We start from the raw sequence: 27279 nt of genomic DNA on the forward strand, positions 1-27279 counted from the left end.
CATGCAGTGGCCCCAGCTTCCAATGCCCCCTCCAGCTTAGAAGACCCTGAAAGTGCTGTGCATTCTTCTTCATCTGCAGGTTCTGGAGCAGCCTTTTCATTGTGTCCATGACCCTAGGCAGACTAGAACTTTCCTCTGCTATTTTTTTTTTTTTTAACACTCCAAGCACAGACTGTATGGGGCTTTGGTTATTCTGTGAGGTTTCTGCCTACATTAGTGATCGCCCATTGTGATTGAAAAGATGTAGGGCTTGCCTAGTTTTCTGATGTTTTCCCCTGAGTTTCCATTTTCTGCTTCTGTTAGAATTTTAATGTCATGAATTTTTAAGAAGGGTGACCTCAAAATAACTTTCAAATATCTGCCCAAGCAGGAATCCAAGGAAGATGTTTAGGATAGGGATTTGGACTGGATTTGTCTATGAACTGTGAGTCTTAATATGAACAAGTTCATGGCTTATATTTGACTTTGTGGAGACCCATGCATCTTCCTTTAGTTAATAATATTACATTATTTGAGTGCTTCCCTCGTGCCACATACTAATTCATTTATACCCATGGAAGCATTTCATAAAAACTGCCAAACCACTCAGAGTCGATGATAATAATTTACCAGCAATCATTTCTCACCTGTGTCCTGCGGGTAGACAATAGACAAGTGCCTTATATATACTATTCCACTTACCTCTCACCACAAACCAATGAGGTGGGTACTATTATTATTTGCACATTTATAGACGAGGCAAGCAGGGCTCAAAGAAGTTAAGTAACATGTTTGAGATCACACAGCAGGTAAGCAGTGGTGGAGCTGGGCTTCAAACTCAGGACAGCCTGGCTCTCAGTTACCCTGCACGGCTGCTCTCAGAATTCTTCTAATGTCCTGACTGTACTCCCTGAAGACCCCCCTGCCCCAGCAGAGCAGATGGCTCTGAGCACTGTATGTGAGACTCATGGGGAGGCCCCTGTGCTGACTTCCCGTCTACACCTGGGCCTCCCAACCCCTCCTTTCAGCTGGTGGTCAGCCTCCCTTGGGTTGCAGCTGGCCTAGATTGTCAAATTGTCCACATCTTTCAGCAAATACTTTTGAGAGGTATCCTTGAATTCTGAATTCACAAATTGTCCTGCAATCTACTTTATTTAGTTACACATGTTCTTTTTCCGCCTTTTATCACTCAAGAGGCAAAGGAAACTGCTCCAATAGTGTGTGGACATGTTTTACTTTTAACTAAATCCCTTAATGTTCAGTTTCACTTTCCTTTTAATTTTCCCCTAGCTCTTTATCATGTGGCTATTCCCAGACTGAAGGAATGAGTCCACTTGATTCCTTAGGCTTGTGGAGGATCAGGTGATGCGAGTCCCCATACTCATCCCATGACAGTGGGAAATCAGATACAGTCCTGCGTTCATGGAAACTCGCTCCACTTCTAAACCCAAGCATCCTTTTTAGCTCTGTACGATGGGGAAGCTGGTTTTCCACTGGGAAGGGCTTATTTTTCATTTTTGGTGTCTGATGATAATTCATGATGGCAAGGGCTTTTTAAGGCATCCTGGAAATTGAACTCAAGTGTGAAAAAATGAATTCTGGTGTTTAGTGGACCCAAGGCTAGAGTGACATCCAAGCCATTTCCCAAGAGAAAGTGGAGGTTCCATCATTTCTGGAGGGAATAAACCTGAGAGATATGAAGCTGGACTCTAGGAAAATTGATTGCAGACTAGGAGGCTACGACAGAAGGCTGAGGGTCAATAAGCTGTCCCCTTGGCACCCAACTGCTAGAGTTGGAAGACCCCCACCTCTCCCCAGGGACTCAGTAACTGGCCCACCCCAGGATGGAATCCCAGCCCAGAGCACTGTGTCTGAAACAGCACAGGTTTCAGTAAGTGTTTGCCCATTACCTGGCAGACTGACCGGGGGAAACATGTGTCACAGGCCACCAACCCCAGCTGCAGCAGGGCAGCTGGTCAGGTCCCTGCTGGGGTGCTTGTGTATGCATGTGTGTTCAGAAGTTGACTCTTACCCACTGTAATCCAGATGCAGATTTGAGTCAATGCACACTAGAATTACCTAGGGAGTTTTAACATCCGGATGCCCAGGTCTCACCATGTCCCAAATCAATCAGAAGATCTGGGTGTAGGAATCAGGCGTCAGTAGTTAAAAGGATCTCAGGAGACTCAGTGTATGTGCAGCAAAGTACAGCCCCGTGTGTCCCCAGTCGGATAGGCGGGAGCATACGGAGCCAGCAGTCAGGAAAGCAGGCTTCAGTTCCCGCTTCGTCACTCCTAACAGCTCAGTCTCCAGGTACTAACACCATCGCCTTTCTGAATCTCTGAATGGAAGGGGTAGAACTAGACACAGATTTCCCAAACTGCAGGTCCACAAAACCCTGCCTTCTGAAATACAGTTCCATGGTATTTAATAATTTTCCATGGGCTTCTTTATCTCAGGATTTTTCATGGCCTTTACAGTGCTAATATGTGAAGTGAATCTCCAGGAGAGTGATAAAGTACTCAGTACTTCCTAAATTTATTTGACCATGGGACCTTTTTTCCAAGGAGAACCTATTAACATTTCCCAGAACGGGTGCTGCTCAGAACATTCTTGGGGAAATGATGGACTGCACGGGTCTTTAAGACCCTTTCTGGCTCTCATCTTATTTGAATAATTTTAGTTTTTGTATTCCTCCACACTCCTGTGGGGGCTGCAGTTGGAAAATAATTTGTGGGGGCTGGAAACGTCTGCTTATTTACAAGCGCTATCTGAGGATGAAGACAGGCTCCGGGCACATAGGCGACTGCTGCTGAATCAGTGCTCTGCCTCTTCCTGCTCTGATGTTTAAAGTGCTGGCTGGCTGTGTTCTTTCCATCTGGTTGCTCTCTTTGATGGGCTGAGTTTAAAAACTTAAACGGAGGAGAGGCTCTCGGTGATTAGGCAAATGACATATGGCAGTGGTTTGGAGGAACTCTCATTTGGGACCTGGAATAAATCTCAGCCTCCCCACCTCACCCCTACATCATTCCCAGGCTCTTCCCTGCCAGGCCTGGTTCTATCCCGAGATGGGGCTCTGAGGATGAGGCCAGACCCACATCACGAGAGACAGCAGCGAGGGAGCCTTGACCTTCACCCTCAGGCAGGACAGAGACGATGCCCACCACTTACTCTGATGTCATCTGGGTGACCAGCTGGAGGGACGTGAAGCCGGCAGTGAGGAAGCTGTCCCTGTACTGGACCATCTTGATGGCGCTGAGCCAGTCATCCACGGTGGTGAAGGCTGTGAAGTCTGGGATGGAGCGGTCGAGTAGGGGCTGGGAAGGCCTGCGAGACAGACAGAGGGGAGCAGTGACCCTACAGCTGCAGGGGGTCATGGGCAGACCACACTCTGGGTGGACGGTGGACTTCATGGAGGTTTGCCTACAGCTGCAGGGGGTCATGGGCAGACCACACTCTGGGCGGACGGTGGACTTCATGGCGGTTTGGCGCCCCTGGTGGGATAAGGATTATGGAGGAAACCGGGGCTGACCCTTCCTTCTCTACACAGTTCTGAGCTGGCACAGCTCCTCAAGGCCAGGTGGCCCATCCCCCTGTCCCTGGGCTCTGTCCCATGCCAGTCAGCCCAGACCAGCAGACTGACACAGCGTGGAGTCTGAAGGGAAGAGAAGGATCCCACTCCTTTGTAAACTGAAATCTAAGAGCTTCACCAACCAAAGATATGGTTCTTTTACAAATATATGAAGTTCACTGCAGCCTCCACAATGTCAGCAACATTCTTTCCTCCTTGTTCCGTCCTCCACTGACTGAAAGAAATGGAATACAGCAGCCCACCGCTGACCTTCTCTCACATACTCTCAGAGCAGACCCCCAGGTACCACCCCCAGAAATCAAGGTGCCATCTTCACATCACCCTCACCTTCAGCATCCACACCCAACCCTTCACCAAGTCATAAAGATTTGACTTTCAAAACCTCTCAAGCTCACTTGCTTCTTTCTACACAATTAGCCTGATTCAAGACGCTATCTCTATGGTTATTGCCATGTCTTCCTATCAAGTCTGTCTTCATGCTCCCCTCAACATCAGGTCCACACTAGCCTGCACTCTTTAAAAAAGGTAGATGTGATCATGACAGGAACCCCCATCCCTTACCCCTGATCCATGTCAAACTTGACCCACTTCAGTGAGTAATCATTGCTACAAAAACTCAGAGGCCTTAGCAGGGCCTAAAGGCTCCAAGCATCTGGCCCTTGCCTGTCTTCCCAGCCTCAGTCCCCACCTGGTCTCCTCACAAACAGCACTCCCAACACGCTGGCCCTGTCCTTCCCATGCTTGGGCCTCTGCACAGGCTGGAACCCTGACCTTCTGCTCCCACCTCACTTTCACTCAGCTACTGCATCCTTGCCCTTCAGCTCTCAACTGAAATAACAGGCATCAGGGTCGCCTCCCTCACGCAAGACCAAGGTGTATGCTCTCCAAGTATCACACACTTCCCTGCCACACTGGCCAGCGAAGTATCAATTGGAGTATCTTTGGGCAACCATCTGATTCATGTGTACTGCTCCTAAATGATTCTGAGCTCCGTGGGTGGGGGGTGGGGGGGGACATGTCTATGTTGTTCATTCTATACGGCCAGCAAGGTCACAGCAGTTAGCACATAAGCACCCAATACACTCTGGTCCAAAGGATGAATTAAAAAACAAGTTAACACTGCAAATGTAGATGAGTGATGTATAGCTGACAGTTGCTGACAGTAGCTGACAGCTCTGTGCATTTGCTAGTAACAAATCCAATTGCTCTAAATTTCTGTCCCATAGCTGTCAGGTTGGCCACGGTTCCAAGTCTGAAGCTCCCCCGGCCTCATACACTGAAAGGTGTCCTCTGGAAACCGAATTGCCCAGAAGTGGGGTCTCATATCAGTTAGATAAGATAAGCCTAATTATTACAGAGCCCGTGCCCAGTCTGTCTGAGGCCAACGGACATAGAGAGCCAGACAGGCATTCGATCATCTGTCTACAGCCATGCTGGGGACAGGGACTATTGCAGAAAGGTAGAGGGAGAAAAGGGAGGGAAGTCTTGGAACCTCTTCCATCTGTGGATAAGCTCAGCCACCTCTCCCTTGCTCTCAGTGGATTGAAGGCCAGCAGCCTTGCTCAGGGCTCTTCCCAACTATGAGACCCCACCCCCACCCCTAGGCACCACCTTGCTCGACTGGACTCACACGGCGGTGATGGTAGCCACAGTCTTGAGACTTGCCGGGTTCCGGATCATCTTGTCCAGGGTGTTGACGATCTCTGCAAAGCGGGGCCGGCTGTTACGGTCCTTCTGCCAACAGTCCAGCATGAGCTGGTGCAGAGCAGCTGGGCAGTCCATGGGAGGGGGCAGCCGGTAGTCCTGCTCGATGGCATTGATGACCTGCAGAGACACACATAAGAACAGGTATGACTGCTGATGAGTCACTAGCCAGTCATTCACAAATTAGCCCCTGAGGGTGGAGCCTCCTTGCCCCAGGTCCTCATTCTGTGCCACTATACCTCTCACTATAACAGACTTTATGGGCACTTGGCTTCTGCCCCTCGACTATGAGTTCCCAGAAAGCAGGGCCTGCATCCTGTTGTGTCTTTGTGTCCCCAGCTACCGGGATAGGGCCTGACATTTACTAGATGGCTATGAAATGTTTGCTAAAGAACAGTTGGAGCTTCTCCTTTGAGAGGATACCAGGCCCAATCTTGCCTTCCTGGCAGCTGGTGGGACCAGGGCAGATGAAACAATGGCACATGGAAATGCAGTGAACCCACTATTTGCAAACGACACCCACCAGAGCCCACTGTGGGCCTCATCCTTCTACTGCTATGGGAAAAGAAAGGGAGAGAGGGGATCAGAATGTGATGGAGAACCTACTTCATGCCAGGGACCCATTAGATGCTTTAGACTATCTGCCTTAATCTTTATGAGGCAGCGACAGGAATTCGATAGAAGATAATTTAGTTAAACAAACTGGTTCAGTACAATGACAATGGTAAAAATAACAAGGTGATCCAACATAAATATCTTCAATCAAGTTTTGTTAATTTTCATAGATTCCAGGGGATAATTTTGTAGAGATTTTAGGATCTGTAAGCACCCTTTACTTCTCAGTTTCCAATTCATTTAAATTAATTATGCCTGCTCTCTGCTTTTGGAAATGATAAAAATAATTACAAGCGACCCAGTGCTAAACATACAAATTTATTATGGCACACTCATAGCACAATGCAAGGAATGGAATACAATGCAGGCCTTAAGATGTTGCAAAAATGTACCTATTGAAATGGAAATATACTCCCATTATTATATTAGGCAAAAGAGCAGGCTGTCTAAGTGCAGGTATGGTATAATCTTACTTTTGTAGAAAAACAAGAATCAAAACAAAACTAATAATTACACACATACATAGAAAAGCCCTTAGAAGCGTCTATACGATAGAGCTAAGGGTGGTTGCCCCTGGGCGGGTAGAAATGTGAATGCCCTCGTGTTTGTCTTTTTGTTTCTTTATATGTTTATGCCCTATAATAATTAGGCATTGATTTTACATTAACACAAACAGTTAAAGACCTTTAACAACATAAGAAATAATTCGGAGCTCAGGAATTTTCAGGTGTTTTTGCTTCTACTTTAAAATATGTCAGATTCATTTCAACTGATTATTTTTTTTTTTTTTTTTACTTTGTAAATTGGTCAGAAAGTGAATATTCTTGATTATTTTATACTGTTACAAATTCTATGCATGGTATTCAGGGCATGAGGGGGAATGAGATAATATAATAACCTGAAGTCATTAGAGATAATCAAAGTGTATTATTACTTCTATTCAATGTGGAAAAAAAAAAAAACACCCACAATGTTTCAGAAAAACAAGCACACAAACCATACCAATATGATCACTTTATAAAAAACCAGCTACTGTGGACGTGCACTTTTGAATAATATGATATACCACCAACAAATGTTTATCTCGGCCAGACTGTTGTCAATCAGACTACCTATTACCCTCTCAGGAGTCCATTTTAGCCCTATTTTCCCCACGAGGAAATGAACATGCAATCAGGGGGAGTTATTTACCTGAGGGCATGCAGCTAGTGAGGGACAGGGCTGGGAAAAGAGATATCTAAGTTCAAGTTCTGAACACCTTGAAGCCTACTCTTTCAGACTCCGTGGGATTGCCACAGTGATCTCAGCCTGGAGAACAGTTCTTGGAGCTGTTTGATGTCTTCACGGTAGGAAATGGGGATATACAGCTAAAGCAAGTAACCCAAGAGGGTGAGTAACGAGGCATCCTTTCTAGCTCCTTCCAGACAGCCAGGTGGAGGGGCCCAGTCACAGAGTTCCCACTCAGCATGGGGACAAGTGGGATTACCCACTGAATGGCTCCACAAACTCTGGATTGCCTAAAGACAAGCTGGTGGGGCCAGCAGGAGGGGTTTGTGTCCAGATTCAACTTCTTTGAGGGGGATGGGGCCCCTAAAGTCTTCGAATGCAAGGCAGCTCATGTTCCCCTAAACTGCTGGCCTCGTTGCTCAAATTATTTCATGGCCAGATTCTCATACACCAATGTTCCCCTCAACAAGATTCCTCTTCTGCCTGCCCAAAAGAAGAAGGAGCACTAGAGGCAGAGCCCTTCTGTGGGCACAGCTCAGAGGTGTGACCAGCTGACCCAAGCACTCCTGGCACATCATTGAGTGGCCAGAGCACTGGCATGCTCTGACTCTCCTGTCTGGAAGCTTTAGACCAGATGGCATTTAGTCGCTTTGCCCTTGTCTCCTCTACAAACCACCTCTTTAGAATCTTCGAAAGACTGTTCTGGTGTTTGATTATGTATTTCCTCTGTTTGTTTGATATGCTGACTTTCTTTTTAAGAGCACATCAAAGAGTCACTGATTCCTCCTCCCTGCAGGTCCAAAGCCCCATGCACTGTGTCGATGATGGTGTGGCATTGCCATTGAGCACATAGACCTTGGAGATCTAGGTTAAAATACTAACTCTATTTCTTATTAGCTCCAGAAACATGGGAGAGTCACTTGACTTCCTGAAACTGCACAGATGGGGGTGTCAGAAGAGCCAAGTGATACAATGAGGCAGTGTGCATTGAGCACCAAACGTTAGAGTCATGAAAAGGATCCCATCATCACGTGGAGGCTGTCACTGTGGCCATGGCTATTACAGTCTTCTGTAATAGGTCTTCTCTGCAGAAAGTGCTGCTGTTCTCTACCAGCCATAGGGAGGTTTAGGAAAATGGTGTCTGGAAAACACCAAGCAGGTAGTGGGGACTTGTTAAATGGGACCTCTCTCCCAGAGTGTCACCTTTTGTGATAGAGGAGACAGGAACCCCCTCCCCTGCTTTTGCTTACAAAATTGGACTTTATTCCATCTGCTATTTCTTCTGGACAACTTTGCTATTATTGCTTGAGTAGATAATACTTTGGGAGCAATGATGCTTCTTAAAGCTTTTCTCTCTGCTCCAAAGAAAAAATACCAAATCATTAGTTGGTATATGGGTAACATTAATCTATGATTTTACCAGTGGCTCAGTGGTAAAGAATCCACCTGCCAATGCAGGAGACCTGGGTTTGGTTCCTGGGTCAGGAAGATCCCCTGGAGAATGAAATGGCAACTCACTCCAGTATTCTTGCCTGGAAATCCCATGGACAGAGAAGCCTGGTGGGTTACAGTTCATGGGGTTGCGAAAGAGTCTGACATGACTGGGCTACTAAACAACAACATTCATCTACTTGTGTCCATCATGAAGCACTATACATTTGAAGATTTTTATTCTCTTTTTAAGGACTGGTGTTTTCTAAGTACATATATGCTATGCTATGCTATACTAAGTCGCTTCAGTCGTGTCCAACTCTGTGCAACCCCATGGACGGCAGCCCACCAGGCTCCGTCGTCCCTGGGATTCTCCAGGCAAGAATACTGGAGTGGGTTGCCATTTCCTTCTCCAGTGCATGAAAAGAGAAAAGTGAAAGTGAAGTCGCTCAGTCGTGTCCGACTCTTAGCGACCCCATGGACTGCAGCCCACCAGGCTCCTCCGTCCATGGGATTTTCCAGGCAAGAGTACTGGAGTGGGGTGCCATTGCCTTCTCCAAAGTACATATAAGTTATATTCAAATTAAAACATCCTTATTTCAAAAAAGTACTTGTGATCCTCTAATGGGGCTTTGGGATCACTCCCTGTCACACCTGCCTCACTGGCAGCTGTGGAAAAAGCCAAGAGGAGGCAGGAGAATTTGGACTTACAGTCCTAACACCAGTGACTGCATCTGACTGCATCTGACTTGTGAACACAGATGTGACCCAAACCCGGGGTCAGAGGGCATCCTGCTGAGCAGACTTGAAAATCAGAGCAAGTCCTGGGCCCCTTCTGGGCTTCCCTGGTGGCTCAGACTGTAAAAAAATCCGCCTGCAATGCGGGAGACCTGAGTTCTATCCTTGGGTTGGGCAGATCCCCTGGTGAAGGGGACAGCTACCCACTCCCATATTCTTGCCTGGAGAATTCCATGGATAGAGGAGCCTGGCAGGCTATAGTCCATAGCATTGCAAAGAGTCAAACAGGACTGAGTGACTTTCACTTCACTTCTGCCTGGGCCCCTTTCCTTGATCCATGACAGGATGAGATAAGTGGATGTTGAAAGACTGGTGATTGAAATGAGATCAGATGGTATTTCCAGAGAGAAGCTGATGGTGAGTGTGGCAGTGAGAACACGTCGGGAGCTGTCATGGAGCAGGCCTAACTCACTTTGAATGGTCTGCAGCGACAGGTGCAGTGGGCTGCCTTTGCTCACCTGTACCCTGCCTGGGATGGCAGGTGTGGGGTTGGGTGGGGATGAGGAGCAGGTGGTCTGGACCAGGGGCCCAGGGCTGGTGCTCCTCTTTGAAAGGAGCAGGGCCCCTCCTCCTGCCTCCTGTCCCAGTGGGGCTCCCAACTGCCCCCAGACATGCACTTTTCATTAGTGAGCTGGGCGGTGGGCGGGCTTCCTTGACCTTCCATGTGGAGAGTGAAGTGGCGGAGCTCAGAGTAGTGGAGGATCCAGGGCAGAGGGGGTTAAGTTGAGCTCTGATGTTTCAATAAAACCGCAGCTCCTCTCCACAGACACTGCCAGTCTCATTATCTCTGTCAATCAGATCCAAGCAGTAGAACTTCCAAGTTCTCTCTCTGGCTGACAAACTCTCTGTACATGTTCAAAGAACTTCCTGGGCTCTGGAAGCCCAATTACCAGCACTCCGACTTGCCTCTGCAATTCTCTTTCTTAAAGCCTTTCAATTGTCATCTGTAAAATCCTTTACTGCCACCACCTCAGTGGTTTCTGATGTCGGGCTACAGCCGGGAGCCCCTCCTGGGTCTCTCCCAGGACGGGTCGGGAGATGCCTTCTGAATGGGCAAAAGTTACTCTATGCCTTCCACAGAGAGTAAACTGGTACTTGGGACAATGGTGAAAGGCTTTATTTTAGGAAAAAAAAAAAAAAAACGGAAGGAGAATAAAACTGCTCCTTTGCAGATGTTCTTATTCCCTTTGAGGCCCAGCTCAAGCATTAAATATCTGGAAACCTTCTTTACCTACCCTCAAATGTTCCCATAGCTCTATGTATCTGGTGCTGGGCTGTAAACCCCCAAAGAATAGAGCCAGTAAGCACAATGCTTAGTCACAGTTAGCAAACTCTGAGTGTCTGTTGAGTGAATGATTTGGGATTTCTGAAAGTCTAATATCAGAAACTTCATTTGTTTTCAGCAGAGGTGAATACATTTGCTGAGAATATCCTGAATGTCAAATCTTGCCTGTCAGAGAGTTTTCAAATCCATTCCACATGTGCTGAATTGTTCTTAATCGGATTACAGTCTCTGGGCAGGGCAACATGGGTCTGCTTTTTCTGGCTAACATTTATTACTCATCTAGCTGACAGTGTGGACGGAACCAGAGTGCAGCTGATTTCATGAAAGTAGCCTCGGCATCAATTCCGACACTCACTGATTTGACACGCCACAGGAGCAGAGGCAAAGCATGGAGAATCAGAGATAATAGAGGATCTAGACACCACCCATGGTCGGCAACAGAACCTGGCTGAGGAGACAGCTTTTTCACCTGCTCTGGGCTGAAGGCACTCTACCCTCCAGAGCAGGGGCATTACTGCTAAGCACCCAGCTCCTTAGCATTACTGCTAAGCACCCAGCTCCTGTCTCATTAGACAGGTCACCACCTTTCGCAACCTTCTGAGCGACAGCCATGGCTGGAAACCTCCGACTGGACAGAGGACTGGTTGGGGGCCAACTTCTCCAGTTTACCAGTGCCTTGGGAGCCCACACCCACAACAGAAGTGCTTCTGGGGTGGCTGTTTTCTCCATCTGGACTGGGCCAGCCCTGTCTCTTCTTCCTTGGAGGTTGGGGAAGATAATAACTGCTTCCCAGTGATGGGAAGAACAAGTGAGAACACAGGTAATGCAGATATTGCAGACTGCGATCCCCTTAGCCCCAAAGGAACTGTATATATTCAGAACACAAGAAGGAGTGGTCCCAGGGATGGGGTGGGGGGGATCCAGGTAGGCTTTTGATTGTGACCTTATCAAAGCAAATCATCCACAAAAGGTTATCCACTTTTTGGTAATTATGGAGCAAAGGATCCCATCTGGAACACCCCTAAAATGCCTCTGCTAAAAGCATCTCAGATGATGCTTCTCTTTCCTGTCTCCCTGTCCCTTGTGGGTCAGGGAGGGGTGTTGCTGACCACCCAGCTCCGTCCCCTCCCAAGACCCGTCTGGAGCTGACCAACTCTGGGACTCTTGCTCAGCACCCCCTTCACCAACAGGTGCCAAGGATTCAGAATAACGGATTCTCAGGAATAAGGGCCTTTACAATGAACTCCTCCCTTTAGAGCTGAGACACAGAAGTCGCAGACAAAAGCTGCTGCTGGCTCAACACAGCACATCTGTCAGAGTAGAGCAGCTGGAAGCCAGGTCCTGCCAGGCAACCAGCACTGCTCCCTCTCCATCACACACAGTGACAGAGGGCACGCAGGCAAGTGCTTGGCAGCAGGGTACAATTCCCTGGTCAACTTTGGGCCTGATCTATTCATGATTCAGGCCATTCAGAACCAGCCCATCATCTCCCGAATTGGTCAGGGCACATTTTCAGGCTTTGGGGTCATAGGAACCATCACACCTCTGTGCTGGGCTCTTGATTAGTTCAAACATTGGTGCAAAGGAGGTCCCTGCGTCCCCTGCATCAGACACTTCACGTTCAGGACCCAAGGCCCAGTGAGAAACCAGGTGGGCCTGGCATGCCAGAGCCCTGGGACCCCTGGGGTGAGGGTAGTAGCAGCCGGGAGCAGCTGACACTTACATCTTGGTTGGACATGTCCCAGTAGGGTCTCTCTCCAAATGACATGACTTCCCACATGACAATCCCGTAGCTCCAGACGTCGCTGGCAGACGTGAACTTGCGGTAGGCGATGGCCTCTGGAGCTGTCCATCTCACGGGGATCTTGCCTCCCTGGGGGAAGGAGAAGCCTGGTCAGTCCAACCACTGGGTTCCCAGTTGAAAGTTGGTAAGAATAAACTGGGCACACACGTCCATCCTTCCACCCCTACCCCGATGTCTTGCGAACTAGGACAGCAGGGTCCCCAGGCAGAGGAATCTGCAGGGCTGGTCTCTCTCACACCACGTGTGGGCACATCGCATTGCTCCACACCAGAGGTGGTGACTGGGGCTGCGGTTGCATTCACCCCCAGTTCCCTATGTCCTGATCCTACCATCACCATGGGTGAGAGGAGCAGTGGAACTAACATAGATGCATAGGACACTGTGTGAGATCAGCTATGTGAGCCGTGACAGGCAGGTGCGGCTCTGCTGGCCTACAGTATTGTACGTACAAGTCACAACACTTGAGTCAGAAGGAAGCTAAGCAAGCAAAACAGGAAGACAGTGAAGGTGACACCTCTGGACACCCCCAACCACGAATCACCCTCTGCCCCTTGCACCCTGTGCTCCAGCCCCGGGGATTGGCTGTCCTCACTGTGCAGTCTGCAGGCAGCCCTGGCTGCACTTGGTTTACCTGGCCCGGCACTGAAAGATGCTGGCTCTCCCCCCTGCCCTTCTGTGCAGGTTGACATCCAGAGCTGCAGACACTTTCCTAAATGGCTACTCTTAGGTTTGTTTCCCCATCTAACCCTCCAGCCCCACCTTGGAAGTTTTCAGCTTGGCTCTCTGCTTGGCCCTCAGGTCATCTGCCAGACCTCAGCCTATTTTGTTTACCAGTGTGCATGCTCAGCCACAAAGTCACAGCCGACTCCTCGGGACCCCATGGACTAGCCCTCCAGGCTCCTCTGTCCATTAGATTTCCCAGGCAAGAATATTGGAGTGGGTTGCCATTTCCTCCTGCAAGGAATCTTCCTGACTCAGGGATTGAGCCTGCATCTCCTCCATTGGAAAGCAAGTTTCTTACCACCGAGCCACCTGAGAAGCAAGGGATTGCTATCCATCCATTTGTACATGTACTCCCTCAACAGATAGGCAGTGGGCACTGCTTTGTGCCAGGCCCTTTTGAGGAGCTGGTGTCCCAGAGCTGAGCCAGCTAGGGGCCCTGCCCTCAACCTGCATGGGGCATGGGAAAGCAGACAAGAAACAGAAACTTAATATGTACTGTTAGCAAGATGGAAAGTGATGAGGGTGAGGCCAAGGGGGATACAGGGTGTGTGAGAACTGGAGGAGACTCCCTAACACAGGAAGGGGTCAGGGAAGGTGGCCAGGAACAGTCAGAGGGGCAGTTCTCTGGAGCCTTTGGCCAGATGTGGATACCGGTACTGTCCCTTTCTACCTGTGTGACTTAGGGAAAGTTACCTAACCTCTCTGTGCCTCTGTTTCTTATTGCCAAAATGGGGGTGATGATCACACTTACATAGTCAGGTTGTCGTGAGGAAAACGGGGTTACTATCCATCCAGTGCTGGGGCAGGGCCAGGCATAGAGGGTCCATGCTATCCACTTGGTAACCAGTTAATCAGGCAGAGCATGTGGAGGAGGGAAGTCCAGGCAGAGAGGAGCACGGGCAGATGTGGGGGTAGCAGGCAGCAGAGAGGGAGGTAACTGCCCCCAGTGTAGGGTGGTCAGAGCACGGAATTCTGAAGGGGGATGTAAAGAGAGGGCAGCTCTCTCGGGCACTGATGCCACTAATGGGGGCAGAGTTCATCATTCTCCAGCGGAAAAAAGATCCTCGTTTTTAAGTCTTCACGCCAAACACTGGACTTCACTGCCCTGGCCCCATTGAGATGCCTGGGCTCTGCCTCCATAATACATGAGGCCTACATGTCCCTCCATCCCCTTCTCATCTGCCCCCTGCCTTGACTGAAGGAGGCTATTTTTATTCTGACCATCCTCATGATCTGTTCAGATCACCAGAGATACATGTTAGACTTCAGCAAAAAATACCTTTAAAATGCATAAGTGGTTAATCTGAGCGCCAGTGAGAGAAAAAGGAACAAACTGCAAAGTGTATTTTTATCTGGTTTCCTAGCTGGGGTCTGGGAGGAATGAAGGCATTCTGGCCCCAACCTCCCCAGGCACACATCCAGCTTTCCGCAAAGAAGACAGCCCTGATTTCCCCCAGGACTGTGGCAGGCTTTTGTGGTGGGAGAGTCCTCAACTCAAATACCAGCCACGTGACAAATGCCTTGAGGGCAGGCTCGGGCTGCGGAGGCAACAGAATGCTCCGTTCTCACCATCGCCCCAAACATGGATGAATTTATTGGTTTTATCTCCTTGGTACCACGGTTGGGAAGAGAGGTGGAAAATCCAGCCAGTAAACCAGGAGTTGTCGAACACAGTGTCTGACAGCTCAGAGATCCCATGCTGTGTGGCCACACTGGGTGGGGGATATTGCCACACCGGGAGAGGACCTGGGGCTCCCCTGGAGCAGAGGGGTCTCTCAATACAATACACCTGGGTTACGTAAGGTAGGAGAGAGCAGGAATTTAATTAGTGTCAGGCTGTGTGTGTGAGAGAGAGAGGCAATGAGACTCAGAGTGAAAACTTACCAGTGTGTGTGAGAGAGTGAGAAACAGAGAATTTGGTCATGTGGGTCTGTGGATCAGTGTCAGGGCTTATCTTTTGCGCCTGTTTGTGTCAGGGAACGGGGAAGGGAGATGAAAGCGTGCTTCTCCTGAATTTCAAAGAGGCGATTTGGGAGTCTGAAGGTGTCCTCTCTGCCAAGTCTGGGGCAGACCCAGGGGCCGCTGTGACAGCTGTGGCACCTCCCTCCTGCATGTCAGCTGGCAGTGCCAGGCCCGCTGGCGAGGTGCCTCCTTGCGTTGTTGGGCCTCACTGAACACAGAGTTCATCCTGTCACCACCCTGCCTCCATCCCAGCAGGTGCCAGAGCCTTTGAGAAGAGTCACCCTGGACAGGCAGGTGACAGTTTTGTCACGAAGGCCCCCCGCCAAGAGAGCAGGGGACGCTGATCTCCAGGCCGGCAGGAGGGAAGGGGCTGGGTGGTCTCCTTCCTGGGGGTTTTAGAGTTCCCTCTCAGCTTTGCAAACATCACATCATCAGCATTGCCTTCAGATGCTCAGAGGTAATTATGATGGATTATTTAACTCATCTTCAATTACATGGAAGAAAATCTATTAATGTAGAGATGGTGACCAGCCCCACGCAGGGGATTAGGTGAAAAGGAAATGGAATGGCACCGCAGCTGCCAGCGCTTCTTCTCATGAGGAAGGTCCTTCTTCCAGAAGAGAAGTCTGGACCAGAAAGACCAAGGTCAGGGTGCCCCTGTGACGGCCAAGTGCTCTGAGGGTCCTGGTTCTTGCCAGTGGAGGCATGAGGAAGAGGCATAAGGAAGGAGTGATCTGCTCTGCTGGATGGGAGGAAGCACAAGGGACAAATTCTCAGAGGGGCAGACAACAGACGAAGTCCACGGGAAGGATTCTGCACCCTTGTGGGCCAGAGGGGCTGACACTGGGCTTGAAGAGAGCATTGTCCCCTGCACGGGTTCCTCCAAGCACCAGATGCTTCGATGTCCCCCAGGGATGCTGAAGGCACAGGTGTGCATTCTGCAGGGACCGGGGACCAGGTTCCCTAGAGGTGCTATAGGAGTCACCATTGGGACATGGTGGGAGAGAAGAGAAGAGGATGGGAAGGCAGCTCACCACCATCAGTGTACTTCATACACTGACCTTCCAGGTAAAGCGTGGCATTCTTCACAAGTGTGACACTTCTAAAAGTTTGTTTCAGAATAATCACGCCTTAACTCAGGTATGAGACCAACTACAAAGACTCTGGGTATGTGTGTGATTTGATACACTAGGAAGTGATGTCTGGCAGCAGATTAATTTTAACCCAGCCATTCAAGGGCACCTGCTAAAAACACACAGCCACACCTACCACTAAGAGTGATGCCAATAGGTAGACGGTTTCAGCCTAGAGGTACTGTAGTTCCTCAGGCTCAGCCAGCCTGCAATAAACATCTATGCAGCACCCACTCGGCAAGCACCCTGCTGGGAACCTGACAGGAAGGACACTGAGCCCCGCTCTCTGGTGACGGATATCCCCAAGGCCCCCCAGACAGCTCGCTGCCTTGCTGCAGTGACATTGGAGAGGTATAGCTCATATCTCTGGCTCTAGGACCCACACGACTGTGTTTTTCAGGCTACAGTCTGAGCATAGCACTGGTTTGTCTTCCTAGCTATTCAGCGTAGAGATGCCCAGAAGGGTAATGTTTCTAGCTGTCTGGGCACTGCTACAGTACTTTTCTCCATCATCAGGTGTGAGACAAAACCTCAGTGGGGATGTTACAGGAATCCAGACACTGATGAATATTGAGTATTGTCAATCATAGAATCATTAGAATCATGTGCGGGAGGAATCCCCTTGAAGTGATAGGTTTATGACTGAGACGTCATGTAGTGGCTCTGAATTTCATAATGCCCACTCTCAAACAGGTTTATAATATATAAAACATATTGGGGTTGTTTTGAAGATCCAACATGATACATATATATATGTAAACCACTCAGAATATTATTGTTACCATTAAACAAGAATTTATGGAGTGTTGTGAGTTGAGTTTGCCCCCGCCAACCCCCAAAACAATACATTCAACTTCTAAATTCCTGTATCAGTACACGTGACCTTATTTGGAAATCTGGTCTTTGGGGATGGAACTGTAACCACAGAACCAGCTCTAATCTGGCCCTATTCTGTTTCTAACAAGATATTGAGTAGTTTTTCAGAGGCAATAGGAACAAAACTGCAAGTCATATAGCTGAAGTGTATGCAGAGAATTTATTGATCTCAAATAACACCCAGAACCAAAGTTTTTCCACGCCACAGAACCAAAGGACCAGGACATGATGGAACCTGAAGGCTGAAACCCTTTCAGAAGCTAAAGTTTCACTGTCCATGAAGACCAGTTCTGCAGCTCCTTTACCATACCACAAACAGCCACGCTCCAAAACCCTCTAGTCAAAACCTGCCCCACCAGTGGTCCATGTACCAACCCTCCTCCCCTAATTTGTAAAACTATGACCCAACCCTGGATCGATCAGAGAGAGAGGTCTGAGCCCTGTCTCCTGTCTCTTTGCTGGTCGACCTCATGACAAAGCTTTGCCTGTTCTCAAATGCTGCTGCTGCTGCTGCTGCTAAGTTGCTTCAGTCGTGTCCGACTCTGTGTGACCCCAAAGACGGCAGCCCACCAGGCTTCCCGTCCCGGGGATTCTCCAGGCAAGAACACTGGAGTGGGTTGCCATTTCCTTCTCCAATGCATGAAAGTGAAAAGTGAAAGGGAAGTTGCTCAATCGTGTCCGAATCTAGTGACCCCACGGACTGCAGCCTACCAGGCTCCTCCATCCATGGGATTTTCTAGGCAAAAGTACTGGAGTGGGGTGCCACTGCCTTCTCCTCTCAAATGCTAGTGCCATAGTATTGGCTTCTATGCACGTCAGCCCTTTGCTGGGTAACAGGAAGTAAAAGGTGAGGTCATACTGGATTAGAGTGGGCCCTAAATCCAGTCACTGGTGTCCTTACAGGAAGGCCATGTGAAAATACAGAGATAGAAGAGGGCATGCAAAGTGAAGACAGAGATAGCAAAGGGAGTGATGCATCTACAAGCCAAGGAATGGCAAGGGCTGACAGCAGCCACCAGAAATGAGGAGAGAGGCCTCGGTCACATTCCTCTCTGGAAGTTCTAGAGGGAAAGTGACCCAGCCAACACCTTAATTTTGGACTTTTAGCCTCCAGAACTAGGAGGGAAAAAAAATGCTTGCTGTTTCAGATCAGTACAGTAGCTCAGTGATGTCTCTTTGCAACCCCATGGACTGCAGCATGCTAGGCTTCCCTGTCCAATACCAACTCCCAGAGCTTGCTCAAACTTATGTCCATCGAGTCAGTGATGCCATCCAATCATTTCATCCTTTGTCGTCCCCTTCTCCTCCTGACTTTAATCTTTCCCAGCATCAGGGTATTTTCCAATGAGTCAGTTCTTTGCATCAGGTGGCCAAAGTATGGGAGTTTCAGCTTCAACATCAGTCCTTCTAATGAATATTCAGGACTAATTTCCTTTAGGACTGACTGGTTTGGTCTCTTTGCAGTCCAAGGGACTCTCAAGAGTCTTCCCCAATACCACAGTTCAAAAGCATCAATTCTTCTGCGCTCAGCTTTCTTTGTAGTCCAACTCTTATATCTGTACATGACTACTGGAAAAGCCATAGCTTTGACTAGACGGACCTTTATCGGCAAAGTAATGTCTCTAATTTTTAATACGCTGTCTAGGTTGGTCATAGCTTTTCTTCCAAGGAGCAAACATCTTTTAATTTAATGGCTGCAGTCACCATCTGCAGTGACTTGGGAGCCCCCAAAAATAAAAAGTCTGTCACTGTTTCCATTGTTTCTCCATCTATTTGCCATGGAGTGATGGGACCAGATGCCATGATCTTAGTTTTTTGAATGTTGAGTTTTAAGCCCAATTTTTCACTCTCCTCTTTCACTTTCATCAAAAGGCTCTTTAGTTCTTCTTCACTTTCTGCCATAAGGGTGGTGTCATCTGCATATCTGAGGTTATTGATATTTCTCCCAGAAATCTTGATTCCAGCTTGTGCTTCATCCAGCCCATTGTTTCTCATGATGTATTCTGCATATAAGACAATATACAGCCTTGACGTACTCCTTTCCCGATTTGGAACCAGTCTGTTGTTGCATGTCCAGTTTTAACTGCTGCTTGTTGACCTGCATACAGATTTATCAGGAGGCAGGTCAAGTGGTCTGGTATTCCCATCTCTTTCAGAAGTTTCCACAGTTTATTGTGATCCACACACTCAAAGGCTTTGGCGTAGTCAGTAAAGCAGGGTAGAAGTTTTTCTGGAACTCTCTTGCTTTTTTGATGATTCAAAAGATGTTAGCAATTTGATCTCTGGTTCCACTGCCTTTTCTAAATCAGCTTGAAGATCTGGAAGTTCACAGTTGACATACTGTTGAAGCCCAGCTTGGAGAATTTTGAGCATTACTTTGCTGGTGTGTGAGAGGAGTGCAACCATGTGGTAGTTTGAACATTCTTTGGCATTGCCCTTCTTTGGGACTGGAATGAAAACGGACCTTTTCCAGTCCTGTGGCATTGCTGAGCTTTCCAGATTTGCTGGCATATTGAGTGCAGCACTTTCACATCATCATCTTTTAGGATTTGAAATAGCTCAACTGGAATTCCATCACCTTCACTAGCTTTGTTCGTAGCGATGCTTCCTAAGGCCCACTTGACTTCGCATTCCAGAATATATGTCTCTAGATGAGTTATCACACCATCGTGGTTATCTAGGTCATGAAGATCTTTTCTGTATAGTTCTGTGTACTCTTGCCACCTCTTCTTAATAGCAGCCCAAGGAAATGGATACACTGAGTATATGCCATTTTATCAGGCACTAGTTAAAAATATTGCAGTTAAATTCCAGGTCCACCATGGACTACTACTGGGCGGGTGATGGTAGTGGGATTTGGGGATGAGAGAACTTTCTAACATTAAGGTTGAAGCCCAGTAGATAAACCACAGGGCCTTCTGTAATATCTCCTCAGTGCTGTTGATCGGTCTACTTCCTGGAGGACTGCCCTTTGCCTAGCAACATGAGCGCTGTGGGGTGGGGCCTTCAAGGACAGAGCCTTGGTGCTTCCACTGATGTGGTTCTGAGGACCACAGTCAGAAGGCAGCTCTGATGATGATGGTGACGTGCCCCAGGGAGAACCCACCCTCACTCTGCTAGCAGTGTCCACAGACCCAGGCAGTCAGTTCAGGCCTGGGTAGCTGCATCTTAATTACATAGCACTAGCTGAAGGCCATGTCAATATCTTTTCCTGACATACCCAGAAAACCTAGCGTGTGCTTCTGGGATCACTCTGGGGAAGGTCATTACTATTATTATTTTAAAATGCCAATAGGTGATCCAATTTCTTCAGAATCTCTGGGGGTGGTTCCCAGAGTTTTAACATGTTTCAGGTGAGTTTTAACATGTTTCAGGTGATTCTAATGAGCAGTCATTGAGCACACGCATTGGTCTGCAGCCGTGGTTCTCAAATTTGAATGTGCATCAGAGTCAGTCCTATTAAAACACACATCATACAGCCCTAACCTGGACTTTCGAATGTACTAGCTCTAGGGTTGGCCTTGAGAATTTACATTTCTAATAAATTTTCAATGTGGCTCCTACACTTTAAGAATCACTAGCATAGACCAATCAAGCATAAGTCATGGATTGAGTGAAGTCTCATCTCAAATACCAACTCTGGTCATTGTTAACAGCTGGGTTGAGAAGGATCCTAAGGCTTCATCTGGACTCAGCAAGGAAATGTGCCATGACTGCTAAGCGATGCCTGCCACAAGTGAGGGAATGGGAGCCTATATATGGCGAATATTTGCCTCACTGCCGGAACCTCAAAAGATCTTAAAATGGTGGGGGGAAAGGGCAATGAGCTGGCCTCATCAAAGTTTCCATTAAGTATTTTTAAGGCCCGAGGGAAACAGAGGGTTAACTGAGGTGAAGTTTACATCATATAGAGCAAGCAGCCCTCTGGAGTGGCAAGTGGAGCACTGCCAGCAGCAGTGACTGTCCTGAATGCGTCGTTGACCAGCCTTGATGAGGCATCTGTCCAGAAGGGGCTCCTTGCAGCCCTCAGTAGACACTTCCGACACCAGTGTCCCTGCCCTCAGGGTACATCCATGGGACACGCTCTCCTGCTCTCCAGTTCCTGTCCACTGCATTGTGCCCAGAGACCTAACATGATTCTAAGTGTTAAATTAAGAAGGTATTTTAGAATGAATGTCTCTATTTAAAGCACTCTGAAAGTACACTGACCCATTTTTCCCAACCTAATCAGCAAAGTGATTTTTCCTCCAGATAAGACCCATATCAGCCTAGAAGGAAAAGAAGTTTACGCTGAAAAGGTTATCTTTATCTTAGCGTTACCGGCTTCTAACAGCCAGTGGAAATGGCTTCTGGCTGCTGGATTGCAACTGAGTCTATATTATAAAGAGGCCGTTCCTAGTTCCCTAGGATGCCAGGAATTTGCATGAAAACACTCTCTCCATCTCTCCATCTTCTGAGAGAGTTCATCTGGCCCCACTGCTTATTTCTTTCCAGAAGCCACAATCTTGATGGTGACACTGTAATTTATTACCATGCTAAGGATTATGATGCAACATACAGAGAATTAGAACTTTAGGTGGGAAACCGGCTGCAGGAACAGGTGAGCTTTTGGAGAGGATGGTCTTATTTGTCATGCAAATGGCACACAGAACAGAGAAAAGGGCTGGGAGAAAAGACAACCCAAAGAGACACACTGCGTTGGCTGCAGACAAAATTGTTTCTTAATAGAATGTTTTTCAAAGCTTTTCTTGAAGCATTAGCTGCTCCTCCGAAATGAATGACACAATGTATTTCGTACTAGTAATAAAATATGTGATTTGAATAGCTACAAATGGAGAGATTTACAGTCGGTGGGGTCCTGGCTGCCTCTCCCCTGAGCTTTGTGAGCGTTGAAACCCTTCTGTGAGATGCTGCAAAAGGTAATTGCAGCCCAAACATCATTTTCCAGCAGCGAGAGAAAGGCCTATTTGGACATAAATTAACTAAAAATATGCGGATGATAGTGTGTGTTTCATGTGTGAAGAACAGAAAGGCCATTTGGTGACGTTTCCCAGCTGGAAAACACACACACACACACCCTGTTTTCAACCATACAGGCGTTGTTTCTCTGTACTATACTGTCAGGGTAAACAGCTGTCTTTTACTATCCACCCCCAAAATAGCCCCTGATGGCTGAGATGTGGGCATTTAGTTTATATATATATACACACACACACACACACATATCACAGATTTCTCGAGTTTATAATTTAAAAGAAAGGGTAGAGAGACAAGGGCTAAAAATTCACTGGCAGCCTTCATTCACTGGACAAGCAGGGTGTCTGTACCCTCTCTGGGCAGGGGCGGTAGAGGGCAGGGGCGATAGAGGGGCAGAGAACAATACCACTTCTGCCCTGAGGAGGGCGCTTTGCGCAGAGTCCAGCAGTGGTGATCATCACAGATGGTGGGGCTTGGTCTCTCCTGGTGCAACCCCCAAGCCTGGGCCTCACTCTCAGTGCTCCTGAAAAGTCTGCCCCTAGAGAGCATTTGGATTAACTGGTCTAATCTGCTTCAGATTCTCCACACTGTGCCTACCCAGAGGCGGACTGCTGGTCACCCAGGGAGGGACCCATTACCCCTCAAGGACCTGCTGAGCAAGGATGTGTCTGCCCAGCTGTAAAACAAAAATACCACACACCCCCACACCCCGCCCCCCGCAACAAGGGGGTCGGGTGGGAGAGTGAGCTTCTTCGCCCTCCATCCAGGGATGAGCAGGGCTGAGGGGGAGGCTAGCCAGTCACCCTGATCTCTACCCTTCCCCTCGTGGGCTGATCCAGTGCGCAGGGCAGGAACTGAGCTTTTTCCTGGAGCCGCCATCATCACAGCTTCACTGCTGCCCAGCAGCCTCAGCCCCACCCTTAGAGACCACAGTTCTCTCCTTTTCTAGTCAACCTGCTTGCCTTGCCCTGGACCAGGTCTCCGTGACTCCCGTCTCTGCCAACAGGCTGTAGTGGTGCCCCACCTTTGCCCCAAGGGTCTCCCCTGTGACCATCAGGTAACCACACTTCTCCCCTTCTAGTCCTGCCCCTGTCTGCGAGCTTCCTGCTGCTCCGAGGCGCGGCTGCACCTCGCATGGCAACCTGGCGAGGCCTCAGACAGTGAGCGGTGAGGGGACGGGCCGCAGGTCCGCGGCTGCCCCGTCTACGCGGCCATCCTGGGACCTCTGTCCCACTCTGGGAAGCCTGTGAGGTTTATTCCTCGACCTCACTGAGCTGACTAAGGCCTTCCATGTTTTCCTTCCTCTTCTGTAAGCATCGGCGGACGGTGGCAACTCATTTTCACTGGTATACTCGGTCTTTTCCTTATTCACAGGGTAATATGCTGCCTCACCAACGTCCACGAGCCACGCTTCCAGCCTCTCTTCCTGTTCCCACCCTCCAGCAGCTATTTTAAAATAATCAGTCACATTAAATAGCTGAAGTTCCCCTGGCCTTCTGAACTGCCCTCCCTTCTTGGCACGGCTTCTCCCTCAAACAATCCCAGCAGTTATAACCAAGTCACTTAACCACTCTGTCTTACCATCTCCACCTGCCAATAGGGATAATAATGCTTAATTATCTCAGAGGGGCGCAGGAGGCACTGCTGGCTGATGCTGGCAGCCTGTGAGATGTGTGAGCGAGGCTGCTCTGCCTGCCTCCTGGTGGGAGCCTTGTTCTCCAGGCCGCCTGACCTCTCTGGCAGCAGTGAAGGAGGGCAGGGCCAGCCCCAGAGACCATTCGGGGAGGCCAGCTCCTACAGAGCCCCTTCTTAATCAGGTACATGAACCAGGGGAGGCAAGGATGGGGGCCAGGGGTCCACCCTGATAGAAGGTGGAGGGAGCACTTGAAAGCGGCTTCAATTCCTAATCCCATGCTGCCTTTTCCTCATAGCAGATAATGAGAAAGCAGAAGGAAAGATAAATGGGGATAAATGTCCCTGAATATGGAACATCTTGTCTATCCAGAAAGGGAAAAAAAAAAATTGATTTCTGTTTCACTTTTACAGAGCATGGAGCTACTAGCTTCATCATCACCTCTAGACTGTACAAGTCCCAGTGAGTTCAGGGCTACAAAAGACCATGTGAGTCTATCGCATTTTTGATGTTTGGGGAGGCTTTGTTGAGATATAAGAATACTAAAGTGTACCTCAAAGTAAAACGAGAAAAAAAAAATACGTGTTGCTTTCTTTTTCAAATAAAGCATTAACAAGCACAATGTACTTGAGGAGCATAAACTAAGAAGATTGGTGGTGGTCCCCACATAAGGAGGGGCCTGGGGAGGCGGGAGGAACCTCACAAACTGTGGCAGGAGTACACACTGGCAAAAAAGTTTTAGGAACTGAACTTTTTTCCTACCCAAACTTGAAATATGCAGTTCTTAACATCACCATGTGGGGCAGCTGAACATCATGTGCTCAAATGCGGTACCCCGAGAAGGACACACCATCATTTATGTAACGCATAAAGCATAGCCCAGTTCTAAGCATGAGGAGAGATCAGACAAACCCCAAAAGAGGAAGCTTCTATTCAAAGTAGGGGCAGTATTCTTTAACAATGACAATATCATAAAAAACAAAGAAAGGCTGTAAAAGTGTTCCAGATTAAAAGAGACTTTATCAACATGACAATGAAATGCAATATCTGATCCTGGACTAGATCTTGTACTAGAAGGAAAAAGTGCTAAAAAGGACACTGAGGGTCAGTTAACAGTATTAGAATACAGACAGTAGATTTAATAAAAGTATTTTATCCATGTTAAATTACTGAAGTTGACAACTGTACTATTACAGTTATTAACCGAATATCCCTATTCTTAGGAAATTCAGAAATATGTACTGAAGTATGTGGGATACTTCATGGGAATAAAAACCATGATATCTGCAGCAGGCCTTCCAAGAGTTTAGAAAAAAACTTTTTGGGTGGGGAGCAGACAAATAATAAAGAAATGGGGTGAAATGATAAGAACAAGTGAAAAATCTGGGCAGAGGTTATATGGATATTATTTGTATTATTTTTGGAACTTTTCTTTAAGCTTGACATTAAAAATTAAAAATGTACAAATTCTTTGGCTCAGCAATTATTTTTCTTGAAGTTAATTGTACAGAACTAGCTATACAGGTGGCACCCCACTCCAGTACTCTTGCCTGGAAAATCCCAGGGACGGAGGAGCCTGGTAGGCTGCAGTCCATGGGGTCCCTAAGAGTCGGATATGACTGAGTGACTTCCCTTTCACTTTTCACTTTCATGCATTGGAGAAGGAAATGGCAACCCACTCCAGTGTTCTTGCCTGGAGAATCCCAGGGACGGGGGAGCCTGGTGGGCTGCCGTCTATGGGGTCACACAGAGTTGGACACGACTGAAGTGACTTAGCAGTAGCAGCTATACAGGTATGCAGAGTCATCTATATAAGAATATTCACTGAAGCACAGTTTGAAATAATACAACATCAGAAGCTGCCTAGATAGCCATCAAAGAGAGTTTGTTTAAAAAAAGGAAAGTTTGTTAGTTTCTACAGCTCATTCATACAAAGGATGCCTGAGAAAAAATCTGAGAAACCTACAGGGGTAGCAGCAACAGGTTTCCAAAAGCAGAAAGTAAGGTACTAAGCAGGGCAAAGCTCATATCTATGATACATTGTCAAGTGACAAAGCAAGGCAATGAATGGATTGGTTTGTATATTGAGACTATTTTTGAGACCATAAAAATTATAAACACACACACACATACAAGCTGGGAAGGAAACACACCAAACTATTCATGACAGACTTCTAGAGATTGGGAAGCGAGAGTCTCTTTCACTTTTTACTTTAAACACAATTTTAATTTATTTTTTAAGCATTGCTTTTAAAAATAAACCATAATATTTTAAAAACACGGAATTACTAGGGACTTCTTTGGGTCCCTTTGTTCAGATGAGCTGATGTTTCAAGTTGGACCCATGAGGTCCTTCTGCCTGCCTGCTCTGGGTGTGGGGGGAAGGAATGGGGTGAGGACAGGCCTAAGCCTGGTAAGTGGGGCCTGTGATAACAGCCGCTAAGAACCACAGGGGGAAGGGTCAAGTCTGGGTTGGAACAGCAGGAGCTGAAGAGCCCAGCTGCCTTAGGACAGCCATCGCACTCCCTGGGTCTATGGGTTTCCACTCCGCTCAACACTGACCAGTCTCCTACTTGGTATTTCAGATCTCTAGGAAGCTTGTGTGTCACTCATTAATTAATTTCTTAATTCAGACATTAATCCACAGTTACTGAGCAGCACACGAAAGCTGAGGTAAACGAGGAAGCCAGGCCAGCTGCTGGAGAGACAAATGCAGGGCTGGCTGAGACCACGAGGCCTGTGGCAGAGGCCTTGAAGGGCCACTGAGCCGCCTGGAGGAGGGCACTGATGGGAAAGCAGGTATAGGCTGTGCCAGCAGTATCGAGAGCACGGTGAGAGCTAGGCTGTAGGCTGAGCTGCCCACGGTTGTTCCCAAGCTCTCATGCTCTTTCTTGGCCTTGGATTCTGCTGTCCCAACGAGGCTTGCATACAGAACTTGCTTGGGGTATGGTGGGACCCCAGCCTGATATAGACTTTAGTCAATGTTGCTTGCATCTTATCTGTTCTTTCTCTTGATTAATCTCTCTATTTTCTGATCTACTTTAGGATTTATAGTTTTCCCATTTCTTAGAAAACCAACTCCTGGAGAGCCTCACACATTCCCAGGCTCAGCTTTCTCCCAACTTGCTGGGTCTAAACCCCTGGTCTGCCTCCCTGCCTATCCTGCTGGAGCCCATAGGAGCCCAGGGCTGGGTGGTTTGGAACCACCTGGGCCTTCGCAGTAGGAAGGAGAAACACATCAGTGTCTGCACCTCTAGCCCTGAACTTGACCTTTTCGCTGTGGCCCTTAGTGGCTGTTGTCACTTGGGGCCTTCCTAATCTCACCAGAGCCTTAACACTCTGTCTGGGATTGCAAAGCCAATTCCATTCCAAATTTTCTGTAATTGTGAGAGTCATGGGAACATTCCCTGCTGAAGTCCAAGGCTCTTTCTCTTCAGAGAGTTCGGAACCCATTTTATTTGGAGCTGGTAAACTGTGAGCCCCTCCAAAACAATTCCTATTCCCACCAGATCCATAGTCTCCTGAGGCCTGGGAACCCAC

General features: G+C 48.1%; 1 protein-coding gene across 1 annotated transcript in view; it reads right to left on the minus strand.

Moving 5' to 3' along the window:
- The window catches only part of EPHB1 (EPH receptor B1), a 462138-nt gene that overhangs the window by 1622 nt on the left and 433237 nt on the right, over positions 1-27279 (minus strand). Inside the window, exons 13-15 of the mRNA XM_070385976.1 lie at positions 12355-12504; positions 5202-5395; positions 3151-3306 (exon numbers count right to left, since the gene is read on the minus strand). Of these exons, the coding sequence (XP_070242077.1) occupies positions 3151-3306; positions 5202-5395; positions 12355-12504 (500 nt within the window). The remainder of the gene's footprint in view (positions 1-3150; positions 3307-5201; positions 5396-12354; positions 12505-27279) is intronic.

This window comes from Bos mutus, chromosome 1, assembly GCF_027580195.1.
Source record: "Bos mutus isolate GX-2022 chromosome 1, NWIPB_WYAK_1.1, whole genome shotgun sequence".
In the NCBI taxonomy this organism is placed as follows: Eukaryota; Metazoa; Chordata; class Mammalia; order Artiodactyla; family Bovidae; genus Bos; species Bos mutus.